Below are 14,043 nucleotides of genomic sequence, written 5' to 3' on the forward strand. Positions count from 1 at the left end.
GGAAAAATTGCAGGGATAGTTCACTGCATGTCACTAACCAATGACCAGCATAAGTAAAATATTATTGTGGAAATCCCTGATGGTAAGAAATAGAGAAATGTTGCTGAAAAATCCACATACTTATTTCCACTTCTGTCTTTTTTTTCCGAATAAAATTAATTAGATTATTCTCTTACATTTTTGTTTCCAAGGTACAGAACAAATCTATCTGGAGATGCTACCAGCTGTGGGTGGTCTTTCTGAAGTTTCATGTACAAGCTCATGGAGGTAAAAGCCTTTAAATCATCTAGGCTGGTCTTTGGATTAACTTCTACAGCTGATCGGCCTTCAAACTTCATAGAGACTTGGACCTGAAGTGGCAAACATATAAAGTTAGATACATTCTGTTCTGAGACTCTGCTATGGGGAAATTTGCAAACCTACTCCCTCAACAGCTTCCTTGACTAATAATGACAATGGCATTGATTGTATGTTCTTAACAACGCAAATCAATGAAACACATTGTAGAAAGATAAAGGGAAACATACTGATGAAATGGTGTCAGTTTTTTCTTTACTTTCATTGAAGCCCCTATTCAACAATACACATAATTAACTTTAACTGGGCTTCAATGGGACTTAAGCACATGATTCAGTGTCTTGTTGAATCAGGGCTATAATATTATTCTGTACACAACAAACTTCTTGCATATTTTAAAAAAATTATTTCCCAATCATTTATTTCTTTGCTTCAGAAATAGACCTAATTCTCCTCTCCCTTTCTCTGGTTTAAATCAGGAGTTACTCCACTGAAGTCAATGGAGTTATACTAGTGTAAAACTGGTATAAATGAGAGGTTAATCAGGCCAAGAGCATTCATTTTATGATACCTTTAAACATATTTAAAGCAATATTTTTACATTTTGAAGAACTGTATGTTTTAAAACTAAAACATATTTAAGGAATAGTCAAATATTGTAGTTCCTGACTGAGTTTTAGTTTTTCGGACCAAATGTAGACAATTCAATTTAGGTGGACAGTGTTAAAGGGTATAGCAGGCCTCTGTGGTTCCCAGCTGGCGGCCCCGCTGATCCATCTGCAGATCCAGGATAACTAACATCACACACTTGAGATGGGTGCAGGTATCATTCCGTGTCATCATCTCTCCTTGCTGAGAGGGGGGTCTCGCATCCCACTTCTGTACCATGTTTATGGTAGGTTGCACTTCTTTCTTTGAGTGTCCCCCTCCCCCCACGGTGTCCGGGTACAGTACTGTCATTTTCTTCAGCTCCCTGCACCCCCTGCAGGCTATCAGTCAGACTCTGTGGCTTGGTCCTGTGGCCAGGTCACACAGTTCAAACCCCTTTTCGGGGTACAACAAACTCAAATAGAAGTTCCTTGCTATTCAGGGCCAATCATAAATCAAATGGTTTCTTATCCTTCTGAGGCTTAATTCCTTCTCCAGAATTAAACCAGCAGGGTTCCTCCTGCACACGTTCCCTTGATTGTGGCCAGAAATGAACCCTGGTCTGGCCTGGTTCCTTTGGCTGTGGCCTAGAGTGAGTCCCTCCTCACTCCACTGGCTCTGCCAGGAATTGCTTTGCTAGCAGGCAGCTCCTTTTATTTTAGCCTGCTGTGCCTTGATTGGCTGTTGCTGGTCCCCGCCCTTTTAGCTACTGGAGGACCAGATCTCAGTGGTTCACCATATGGCTGGTCCTGGTCTAATGGCTGGTCTAATACTCGCTGCTCTTTTCTGCTCAGAGAAATGTTTCCTGGGGCAGGGTGAAGCAGAGCAGCGATGCTTCCGGGAGCGGGGGGTTAAAGACCCTGTACACCATTACAGCCAGAATATTTCAACACTGAACAGATGTATTCATCTTCTGACTTCTCAGTATTCATCCAAATGCAATTGCATATATCATTTTCATTTTCAGCATCACTTGTTGTTATAAAGTGTTTGCCAGAAATATCTCTACACTTTTGTTGTTGCAATTAATGTCACCATGGTATTAGTATAGTACAGATTTTCTTATGTGAAAAAGGCCTTTTTTAACAAAAAGAAATATTGTGAACTCACAATGGTTTTCATTGAAATGATCACAATTGCTGCTGCTCGTAATTAATGTTGGCAATTGAATAATAAACTAATAGTAAATATCATTTTAGCTTTAAATGATTCTGCTGCAGTGACCACCATTATCATATTGGCTAATTAACATTACCATCATATTCTGCCATGAATACCATGTTAATTATTTGCACGTACCAGCTCTAAAGATTTTAATTGCTACCACTGTACTGTGCTCATCCAGTTGTTAGGGAGAGATAACAAGATTCAGACCTGGAATCTAGCTCAGGGAAATGGAGTTGTTAATAAGATGCATTTGATCATTATCACTCATAATCGAATGTCTGATCCAAGTGTTTTACCTTGCTTGCTACACTCCTAGTCTGAGCAATTAGCTCCCTGATCCGTTGAATGCTGGCAGAAATGTTGTTTGCTGGCAACTTTTGGTCTACTGTACGCAGTTTATCCAGGAGCTGAGGGATGACCTCTGTCAGATTCTTCACTGCAATTAGAAAGGAAACTAAAAGCCCAATTCCCCACTGCATAACACTGTTTTTGTACGAGTGGAATTCAATTTGCATTCCTTCCCTCTCACTAGTATTTGTTTGCATCACCCATGCTGCTTCTTCTCTTAAGCAAAGGTCCTGATATTGCAAGCTGCTCCATGTGGGTGGACCTCTGCACCTGTATAGAGCCCCATTCACTTCACCAGGGCTCTGTGTAGGTGCAGGTATCTGCCTGTATGCAACAGCATGCAGAATCAGTGCTGAGTACTATAAGATTTTTTGGTGCCTCTAGGTGCTACTCCAATATGAATAACAACAGCAGCTTTGCTCTCATGTAGCACCTTCTTTTGGAACATGTCAAAGTGCTCTACAAGCATCAATGGGTTTAACCTCACAACACACCTGTGAGTTAGATGAGTACTATGTTCATTTCCCAGACAGGGAAACTGAAACATAGAGCCAGTAAGGCCCAGATCCTCAAAGGTATTGAGGCACCTAGCTTCCATTGATTTCAATAGAAGTTAAGCACCTAAATACCTTTGAGGATCTGGGCCTAAGTGATTTGCCCAGAATCCCACATGAAGTCTGTGAAGAAACTCCTGGGCAGAGCCAGTAAAAATCTCTGCTGGCAACCAACACAGAAGCAACTGCAGCAGACACAGTTGGACACCAATGACATCACGAGACTGCTCTCTGCAGTTTTACTCTGGAAATTCTCTGTGCTAATTGGCTGTGTCTTCTATCTCCCTTCCCTCCCTCCCCCACAGTCTCTTGACCTCAGCCTCACTCCATCTGCCCTCCCTCTTCCCCTTTCCTTGTCCCTTTTACCTCCCTCCCTTCTATGGTCCCTCTTTATTTCTTCTTTTGTCTTTCTGTTCAGTTGATCCCTTCACTTCCTAACAGCCCACTTCCCCCCCCCCCAAAAAAAATCCCAAACAAACTAGGGAACTAACATGATGCTTACAATCCATCCCATTGATCACTCTGCATGTATGTTATATCCCTTTCCCCTGTCCTTTGTCTTGCTTGTTTATTTAGACTGTAATCTCTTCAGGGCAGGGACTTTTCTTCTCTATGGCTGTAGTGCCTAGCACAATGGGGCCCTGTTTGTGGTTGACCTATAGGTGCTACAATAACAATAAACCACCAACACTATTGTCACCACCACCATCACTACCATAATAGTAATTGGTAACATGTATTTAACAAGCGGTAACATTTTCAAAAGGGCCTAAGTTCCATTTTCAAAAGTCTAAGACACCGTTGACTTTCAATGTTGAGTCATTTTTCAAGCACATGTTATCCAGTAGTTAGAGCAGATAGTAATATAATATGCTGTGAGGTGACAGGGAAAGCAACTCATACCATATTCAACGGTGATACTTGTCAATCTACATTTACACTATAGTGCTTGCAATGAATACCTGCTACAGTAACACCAAGTAACATTGGGTCTCAGTGCCATGTTACAGTTAGTATACCTGCATCCCCAGCTGAGTCCACAGCACTGTCATAAGCAACAGCATCATGTTCAAAGTTCTGAAGGTTCTCAGACCAGTTCTTCAGATTTTTAGCCATTGGGGTAGTAGTCTGGGTTACTGCCACGGTAGCATTGACAGCCTCTTGAGTAATGAGTTTAAATTGGTCCAAACGCTGTCTGTTATCACCTGTAATATGAATAGAGAATGAGCAATAATAAATACTATTAAAGTACACTACTTCTGACTAATGCTTCAGAAAATGAAAATAAGATTAATGAGCGTTTTGCCTCAACAGTGCTGGAGCTTTCCTCACACAGAGGTAAAAAACAAACCTTAGTTTTATTATTTTTTCAAATTACACAAAGAATTTGAAAACCCTCCCTTGTTTGCTGTTATATTAATGATTAAGATGTACCAACTGCATTTGGCTGATCGTTTTGACTGTTACATTTTAAGCTTTTCAGTGAGCTTGATTTGTAATGGCTAGTATATCCCAGGCTCTGGGACTCGAATGGATTAAAAACATATTTTATTTTTGGTGACATTGTCAAAGAATATGAAATTTTTTTGTTGAATTTTTTTGGTGAACATTTTCAGGTTATTGTAGAAAAACAAATACTGAAAAGTTTTTGATGACTGACATTCTCTTCCAGTTTTTTAAAACAAGAACCCTGAAAATATCAACTAAATCAGAAATTTTCACATGACAACATACTTTTAGTCAAAAAGCCATTTTCATTGAAAAACGTTTTGATGAAAAATTATTGCCCAGCTCCTTTTGGGACATGTATGGCCCTCAGGACATGGTAAAGTACAGCTGGAAATGCTAATGAATGCTCATGACCTCTATTTATTTCAAGAATTAAGGGAACACCTAGCTAATCATAAATTGCCAGTGGCATCCCACCAAAGTATTCAATCTGCCAAGTACAATATTCTCTTAAATTACATTTTGATTATTAGTGCAATAGGTCTACAAATTAATGGAGTATCCAGTCTGTAATGAAGTCAAGAATAAAGTGATGGACGGCAACCTTTAGTAAACTGCAGGCCAAGAGAAGTCAATGCAGCTTCAGATGATAGGATATGTTCTCTCATCATGCTATGGAAAGCATTGTACAATGAGCTGTTGCATTGTCATTGTTAATGGGAAAGGTCTTCACATTATTTTCTTTTAAAATAATGAACAAAAGAGAAAAAATAAAACGTGTCATCTTGTAACTTTTATATTATATCATCATAATTGCAATTTGGGGAGACAAAAAGTGCCTTGTGAAGTTTCTGGCTTTGCCTAAATGACTCATGTGACAAGACTGTGATGACTAATGAGATGTCATTCGGAGTAGTTATGTGTATATTATGTGCCCCATCGCTAAGAATGTGCACATCAGAGAGACAGTGTGTTTTACTGCAGGTTATCTTAATTTTCTGCCTTCATCGGGAACTTCTAGGAATCTTTCCTACATTTTGAATGGGTTAAAGGCAGACTTGTTTTTGAAATCTTATTTTTAAAGATTCAGTCAAATGCTGCTTGAGCTAATCAGAGTGGGGATCTGACTATAAATTTCATAGTCAGATAGTAAAGATAAAGTCGATGTATTTATCTTACAACCTTGCTCTACTGATTGAATTTGTTTCATGGCTTTCATCAAGCGGCTTTTCAGAGCATCCTTTCTGGCAATTGTTCCAGCAATACGGCGACTAGTGTCTGCAACTGTTAAATCGTTACCTGTGAGGACAGAACAGAAAAAACGACTGAACTCTGTGATTTCAAAGGGCACGTAAAAAATCTTGTCTTTAGTGTTACTATACTGCACAGATATATTGCTGTGCATTTAACAAACATTAGTTACTATAGTGTTTACCCCTGACTAACTTTAATATCATGCATTCTAGTGATGTTGGTTTCAGGTGATCTAAATTGCTAAGCAATCTTCCAGCTGATGCTCAACATTCTCCTGGAAGAGTCTTCTCAGGAGAATCTGGAAACTGCTTCCTTATCTTCATTAAACATCACCTCTCAAAAAGAACTTTGATGGCCAATAACTGCCTGGGACAAGTGCTAATATATTACAGTACAAACTTCAAGGTGAGTTTTTTTGGAAAGCACAAAGCCTTGAAAAATAAAAACAGTAATTTCCATTGTTTTTATAGAAGTTCCATTATTTTCAATGAAGAAAATGCCAGAATCTTTTAAATCTTATCTTATTCCTAACTAGAATTTTAGGGCCCAAAACTGCATTCACTTATGAACGCATAAATGAATGTGTTGACCTCTCTGAGACTACTCAGATGAGTAAAGTCACTCAAATGCATACATGTTTGCAGGATCAGACCCTTAATCTTTTAATACACCTGAAAATGTGCCCACTGTAAATAACAGAAAACTCTCATCAGCTTGGTACGACACTAGCTATTCAAAATTTTCCTTTTCTAACACATGGGATTCTAACTTTGATCAATATGTTATTCTGTTGCAGCAGCATTTCCTCCTTAATGATGTGCTTTGGAGATCTCTTTTCATATTCAGAGCTATCGTATTACCAGCGAAGTAGCCAAACCAATAGGAAGGATGTATATTTACTGGCATCTGCTGTCTCTTGTAGTTCCTTGGCTTGATTGAGGAGCCTTTCGCTTTCATCTTTATGGTAAATGATCTGAGAATCAATTCCAACTACAGCCTACAAATTCATTTCAAAAAGAGAGTCAGAATCTGCTTGATGAAATGTATCTCTTTATTGTGTCTGCTTTTAGATGACATAATATTTCACAATTTCCAATTGCTGCTGTTCCATTTTCACTGCTAAAGTAAAAAGTGGGTGATTGGATGAGAAAAATGGCTCAAATGCAAATTTTCTATAGGTTGCAACTGAAGTTTAAAGGAATGTATTTCCTCCATACAAGTGAACTGAATAATAAATTTGCAGAATAGCACAAATATTATCTATATTAGGCAACTAAGATGTGGCCTAACCAATAATCATGCTATTCAGATTGCAAGACACTATCCCTGAGAAGGAAGAAGTACCCATCATCAGTTCCCCACTAGGGAGATCATCCCCTGGCAGGGAGGAAGAATGGAGCAAGCTGTGGGATAAATAGAAGATGCATAAGATGCTTTTTGTTTCTGGAACTTGCTTTCATTGAAGTCGATGGCAAAAGTTTCATTGGCTTCAACGGGAGCAAAACTGGGCTAAAAAGGAGAACGAGAGGGTGAATCTTCCAAGATAAGAGAAAGGTTGCTTGCTCTTATATGCAGGGGTTGGGGAATCTGCTTCAAGAACTGCTTACTCCCTCTCCAAAGTTAGGCTCCCCAGGCCATGACACCTGTGGCAATCTCTCCTCAGTGACTCACTGACCAGAGGATGGAGTCCCTTGGACGAGACATAGGTGGTCAGCCTAGTGTATTGAAGGACGAATTTGTAAGCTGTGCAGGGCAGGGACAAAGTCCTCCTATATGTTTTGCAAAATACTGTGCATACTTACAATGCTGTAAAATAACAAACAATAACAGTGTTAGAAAGTCTGAATTCAAATATGGCACAAACATGAATGGCAGCTCAGATGCCAAATCTAATTTTCAGCTAAGTTGTTCTTTTGTGCAGTTTTTCTAGATGGGCTAAGTGAGACCCATGTGCTTCCCAATGAAATCATGTACTGGATAGCTCATGGAGCCAATCCAGTGTAAAACTTGCACATTAAAAGCTATTCTACTTGCAGTACACTATAAGTGATACTTAATAATGTCTTAAACTTGAGTACTGCTTTACAGCACACAGAATCCCAAAGAGCTTACAAACTATTTGGGCCAAATTCAGTAGTGATATATAAGTGGATGTAAGTTATAAAGTAGGGTGAACACTACTTAAACACATGCTTTCTACTGGCTCTTTGGCACGTAAGTTACACCAACTTAGATTCCTTTTCACATTAGTAGAGCAAGTAAATGATAGCTTAAGAGTATTTAAGTGACTCAATGCTAGGGCAATAGGAGCAGATTCAGCAAAACACTTTACCCTTGAAGTCAATGGGACATATGCTTATGCTTAAGAGCTTATAAGGGATGGCACTATGTATATGCTCATATCAAGAATATGCTTTATCAGCTTTGCCAAATTGGGGTCAGAGTCTAATCACCACCACCTTCTGCATCACTTCTGATCTATCACTTCAACCACTCCTGAAATGCAGCCTCTCTGGGGCCAAAACATGGCAGCCATTTTAACAGCACACAGCGACAGTACACAACAGTTTAGGACAGGAAGTGAAGAACACCACTGTACTCTTATGAAACTACCAGGGAAATTTGGGGTAGCAGAAGTAAATAACCAGTTTGGAATTTGTTCAGGCAACAGGGATGAAGCCCCCATTCTTGCAAAAATGCTATATTGACAAATGGTGAAGAGTTTGGTTTTACTTCACACCCAGGAGCCCAAAGTCTTATAACATCATGCTGGGACCCTAATTCAGTGCAAAGCAGACATGAACATTATGAAAACTACTTACATCACTGACTCTGTGTGTTGTGTTTAATGCCAGTAATGCAGTTTCATTAGCTTCCTCAATATAAGTAGCAATATTTTCATAGACATTTGAGGCATTTAGTGCTTTTTGTACCAACCCATTTGTATCAACACTGTGTAAATTCCTGTTAGAAGGACAGAAAGGAGAAAAAAAAAATAATTTGTTTACATCTCTTACTTGTAAAATCTTGAGACACAGGAACTTTGGTCTAAATACTACTCTTGCTTCCATACATGTTCATTGACTCCCATCTGATTTCCATGGTGAATTTTTCACATGTGTGAAGATGGAATTAGGCCATTTAGCTGGAACTTTCAAAAACACTCAGCAATAACCTAACTACTCTGTTCCAGCTGAGATCAATGGGAATTTTACCATTGACTCCAATGAGAGTAGAGAGAGGCCAGCAGTGAGTGCTTTTATGAAGACTACCATTTAGGTGTAGTTTACATATTCCAGTTTCATATAATAAATAAGATAGCTACTAGTTATATCTAACACATCAATTTATGACCTCAATCTACTTGCAGTAGGTTTTTATATTTGGTGATGAACAAACCCATGAAAATTCATAGTTTATGTTTGGTTCAGAGAGGAACTCAAATGCACTTTATCCTAACTTTCCAGATTTAGGGCCTAATCCTGCAAACATATAATTTCAATGGGACTACTCTCAGTAATCAAATTAATCATATATGTAAATGATTGACAGATCAGGGCCTTATTGCATCTCCAGACTGGACTCTCTCATAAGATTTCTGAAACGTCTTAAATGTGTCCAAAGACCAAAATGAAACTATACTAAACAAAATAAAGACAAGCAAAGCAAAACAACAAAACCATAAGGCATGATTTGAAGACAGAATAAATGTTTTAAAGGATTAAACTTTCACTGTAGAATAATCTTTCTAACAAATGTAAGAGTGTCACATTTCCATCATCCATAAAGGTTTCCGTTTGCTTTGTATTAAATTCCTGATCTCATGTACTCGAGAAAGTGCTAGCTATCCATTTCATCCTGTCGTGGAGGAACTCTCTTTCAAATGACTTCAATACCATTAATTAGTAGCTCTCAAACCTAACATATCAGTTTTTGGTGGGGGTCTGTTCCAGTTTATGTAAAATTATAGACCAGGCAATTTTAAGTTTCTGCACTGTTTAATTTTAGAATAAGAAACCACTGGCTTTCAGTGTAATTTTTTTCTCTATTTTAATCTCCTATCTAGGGCTTAAGTATATTAAGAAACAACTCTTAAAATGTATTTAAATTAGATACTTGATGAGCAGTTAAGGGTTGATACTGCAAACCTTTATGCACAAGAATACCTTTACTTGATATTGAAAGCAGAATTTGGTGAATGTGTTTTCTGCAAGTAATCACTTACAATAGTATTTTTTTCACACATAATCACATTTGTAAATAAAACCATAATTCCAATCTGTCTAGAAATCACTTTTGTATATATTGGTTAAAATCTAAGTATTTATCATCTCTCAACAGAACAAAAAGGCTTGGGACACCTTTAATGTATGCAACTGGACCAATTCACCCTGACACCATCCATTTGGTATTTAAATTACTATAGGTTTAAAAGTAACAGCCGTGTTAGTCTGTAGATAGTCAGTGATGAGCTGCCAAAATCTTAACAACGGGTTCCCTCCTCACCCCACGAGGGGGTCGTTGCCCACCCCCACTCCCCAGGACTCCTGCCCCATCCAAACCCCCTGCATTCCTTGATGGCTTCCCCAGGATCCATGCCCTATCCACCCCCCTCCCCTGTCCCCTGACTGCCCCCAGAACCGGGCAGGAGGGTCTTGTGGGCCACCGTAGTGGGTGTCCACCCCACCCCTAAGAGCCAGAGGCACCTGCCAGGGGGCGAGGTGGGGAGTCCCGGTGGTGCTTACCTGGGGCAGCTCCCAGGAAGCATCCAGCAGGTCCCTCTGGCTCCTAGGGGCGGGGGAGCGTACCTAGGGCGGGAGCAAGGGGAGTGGCCGCTCACCCACTGATCACATCAAAAGTGGCACCTTAGGCGCTGACTCCCTGGGAGATCCGGGGCTGGAGCACCCACAGGGAAAATTTGGTGGGTGCAGAGCACCAGCTCCCCACACCCGGCCCCAGCTCACCTCCGCTCCGCCTCCTCCCCTGAACCCACTGCCCCGCTCTGCTTCTCCACATTCCCACCCCCCGGCTTCCCGTGAATCAGCTGTTCGGCAGGAAGCCGGGGAGGGCTGAGAAGCAGGCCGCGGCTTCCTGCTCAGGCCGAGGCTGGCGGAGGTGAGCTGGGGTTGGGAGCGGTTCCCCTGCACGCCCCCATGGGTTACCTGCTGCGGTGCAGGTGGCCTTTCTCACGCCCCCCCGCCCCAGCTCACCTCCGCCTCCCTGGGCCTGAGCGGGAAGCCGCCGCTTGCTTCTCAGCCCACCCCGGCTTCCCATGCAAATAGCTGATTCGCGGGAAGCCTGAGGGGGCGGAGAAGCAGAGCGGGGCGGCGCGTTCAGGGGAGGAGGCGGAGGCGGAATGGACATGAGCTGGGGCCGGGGGTGGGGCAGGGAGCTGCCGGTGGGTGCTCTGCACCCACTAAATTTTCCCCTTGGGTGCTCCAGGGCTGGAGCACCTGTGGAGTCGGCACCTAAGGCACCACTTTTGGCCGGTTAAATTTAGAAGCCCTTTTAGAACTGGTTGTCCCTCGCGGAACAACCGGTTCTAAAAGGGCTTCTAAATTTAACAACCAATTCTAGTGAACCGGCTCCAGCTCACCACTGGATATAGTACACTCAGTTTGAGTCAAAACTACAGCAGATCCTACCTCTGAGTGTAGCTGTAAGGCAATTTTTTATGTGAATCATCTTATTCACATGAACCATTTTATTTTATGAGCTATTTTTGAAATCCCCATTTACATTTTCCAGTATCATATTATTTCTCAGTCATCTACTTTATATCTGTTACTTTGGGATTATAAAGAAGTGATTGAAAAATGTGTGAATAAAAAACATAAGGAATTTAAATAAATATTTTTGACATTAAAAAAATTCAAAAATATTAAACAAAATATTGACCAGCTCTAGTTAAAAGACTTTCTCACAGACTGTGATATAATCCCTGGAACATATGACTTTACAGTGATTTGCTTAATGTGTATCTATAATCAGTATATATAATGTACTATCTTTTTGCTTGTCTGTTTACCTATCTAACTGTGTGACTAGCAGCCCTTAAAATTAGCGCCGTACAGTCTGCTGTAGTTAAAATTTACCGGTCCAACTCGTCAGCAAGTCTTTGAAGCTCCTGTGCATACTCCATAGCCTGCTGCACCAAATCATCATCAAATCGAGACAAATTGGCTAGTTTTTCTTGTAATTCCTTTTTAGCGCCATCTATTTCTGCATAGAACCCCGACACATTCTAAACAAAATATGGAAGGATAGAAAGAATCTGAAAATAGTAACAAATATATCCTCTTTACTCTAACAGTGCAGGGTTTTTTTGGTTTTTTAGGTAACATATAGTTTAACTATGATATATTTTAACAGATGAAAAAGAGGGAAGTTGAAAAGGAGGCAAAATATAGATGGGGTCAAGGTGACTGAATGGGAGGAGTGAGAAGAGTGAGAAAAATAAGCCAAAATATCATAAACAGAGGGAGAATGGATAGATACATGGGACATGAACACATTTGAGAGATGGTCTCATCTTCCATTACCTTTGCTGATATTAGTGCCACAGTGATTAGCTGAAATCATCTGAAATTGAGGCTTAATAGGTTGGATAAAAGAGACAGTTTGTACTCCACTGATCTGCACTTGAAGGGCTCACCCCATCTGGATCCACAGCACAGAATGAAGGGTGGGGTGGGCTCATCTGCCTCTGAGGCACTGTCCACCTCCCCATACATGTGCAACCTTTGCACTCCCAGCAGACTGTAACCATAAAGGTAATAAAGCCTCAGGCTTATTATGTCTTCTGCATAGCCCCTTTGGGGTTCCTGGTTACAGCTGTAGCCATAGGGAAGTCTCCCTGCTAGTGTAGTTCCTATGGATTGAATTCCCTGGGTTCTGCTAGGGGTGGGGACATATTCTGAACCCTTTCCTACAGAGGGACACTGATGGGATTATGTGGGGGAATTCTCACAAAGGTTTCTTTGCAAAAAGCCAGTATCTGTAGCTCTTCCTAAATTAGAAAGAAAAAAATCATGGTTAAAAAATCCTATCTGCAAAGAAACGTCTTATAGTGACCGGCTGATGGGACTACTCATGGGTATGGCAGCATGGATTCAGAAGACTGTGACTACCAACAGTTCATGAGTGGTTATTTATAGTGCCTATGGCTGAGGACAAGTAATGTCTCTTTGCCTCAGCCATAGCTCTTCTGGACAGCCATATAAAATACTTGTACAGAAGGCCCAACATAAGACAGGTCTTCAACCATCTCCTCTCCAGTGTGTAATCCACCTGCTTAAAGCCCTGTAGATCAACATTAAACCATAGTGGCCTCGATGTACAAGATACAAGAATGGAATAGAACAGTGAGTTAAGAGCCTCTCTTAACAGCAAATGAGCTGCTTGACACTCATTTTCATGCCACTTTCCTTCCTGCAATTTATTACATTTATACTTACGAATTAAGAGAGAAAAACAAACTGTAAACACCTGTTGTATGAAATATTTGCAAGGTAACTGGTGTACAAATAGAGCCACATGTACATATTGTATTACAACATGAAAAAGATTATGCTTACTGCAGGTCACGTTTTTTGGGGGGGTTTCTTGTTTTGCTGTGTTGTTGTTGTTGTGTGGGGTTTCTTTCGTTAAATCAGTTTATCAACGAAAAGTGATTTTTTAACCAAAATGAAAAATTTCTGTTTCAATTTTGTTTGTTAAAAATAAAATAAAATAAAATAAAATAAAATAAATAACCAGAATGAAAAATTTCCACCAAAATTGTGGTCAAAAGTTTTCATTTCTATAAAAAATGGTAACTAAATTTTTTGGAGTAAGGTTCTTCAGTGTTTGGTTATCAGAAACCTCTTCTTACATTGCTTCAGGTTTTCATAAAAAAGACAAACAAATTCCAGAAAATGTTAAAAAAACCTCTTCTCACAAAAATGATTGGCATTTTCTGACCACCCTCGTCTATTTTCAGTGTTGAAACAAAAAGGATCAACCTTTTTTACACCATGAAACATTAATCCTTACTTCCTCACTCCACTGCTTCACAGAGTAATTGACTTTTAAGAGGATTTGTAGATTGGGTGTATAAACATCAAATTCCAACAACTGCTTATCTCTAAGTTGAGATTCAGGGTCTTTAACCTGTTCCTGCCTTCTGCCTGAAATGGACAAAAGGGTTTGTGTGGGGCTTTTTCTTTAACAGACAGAACATTTCTCTGCTCAGTGCATCTTCTGGTCTCTTGACTGGGCATCCCTTGTGAAGTAACTGAGAAATGCATGAAAAAAGGCTTAACTCAAATCTATCCCTAATAGGGTA

The 14,043-nt window shown here is 40.2% G+C and overlaps 1 protein-coding gene across 1 annotated transcript in view; it reads right to left on the reverse strand.

Moving 5' to 3' along the window:
* LAMA4 (laminin subunit alpha 4) overlaps positions 1–14,043 on the reverse strand; it is a 150,142-nt gene that overhangs the window by 41,366 nt on the left and 94,733 nt on the right. The window contains exons 13-19 of the mRNA XM_077811707.1: positions 11,813–11,961; positions 8,540–8,681; positions 6,618–6,714; positions 5,646–5,762; positions 4,034–4,219; positions 2,409–2,548; positions 177–350 (exon numbers count right to left, since the gene is read on the reverse strand). Of these exons, the coding sequence (XP_077667833.1) occupies positions 177–350; positions 2,409–2,548; positions 4,034–4,219; positions 5,646–5,762; positions 6,618–6,714; positions 8,540–8,681; positions 11,813–11,961 (1,005 nt within the window). The remainder of the gene's footprint in view (positions 1–176; positions 351–2,408; positions 2,549–4,033; positions 4,220–5,645; positions 5,763–6,617; positions 6,715–8,539; positions 8,682–11,812; positions 11,962–14,043) is intronic.

This window comes from Eretmochelys imbricata, chromosome 3 (genome assembly GCF_965152235.1).
Source record: "Eretmochelys imbricata isolate rEreImb1 chromosome 3, rEreImb1.hap1, whole genome shotgun sequence".
Taxonomy (NCBI): Eukaryota; Metazoa; Chordata; order Testudines; family Cheloniidae; genus Eretmochelys; species Eretmochelys imbricata.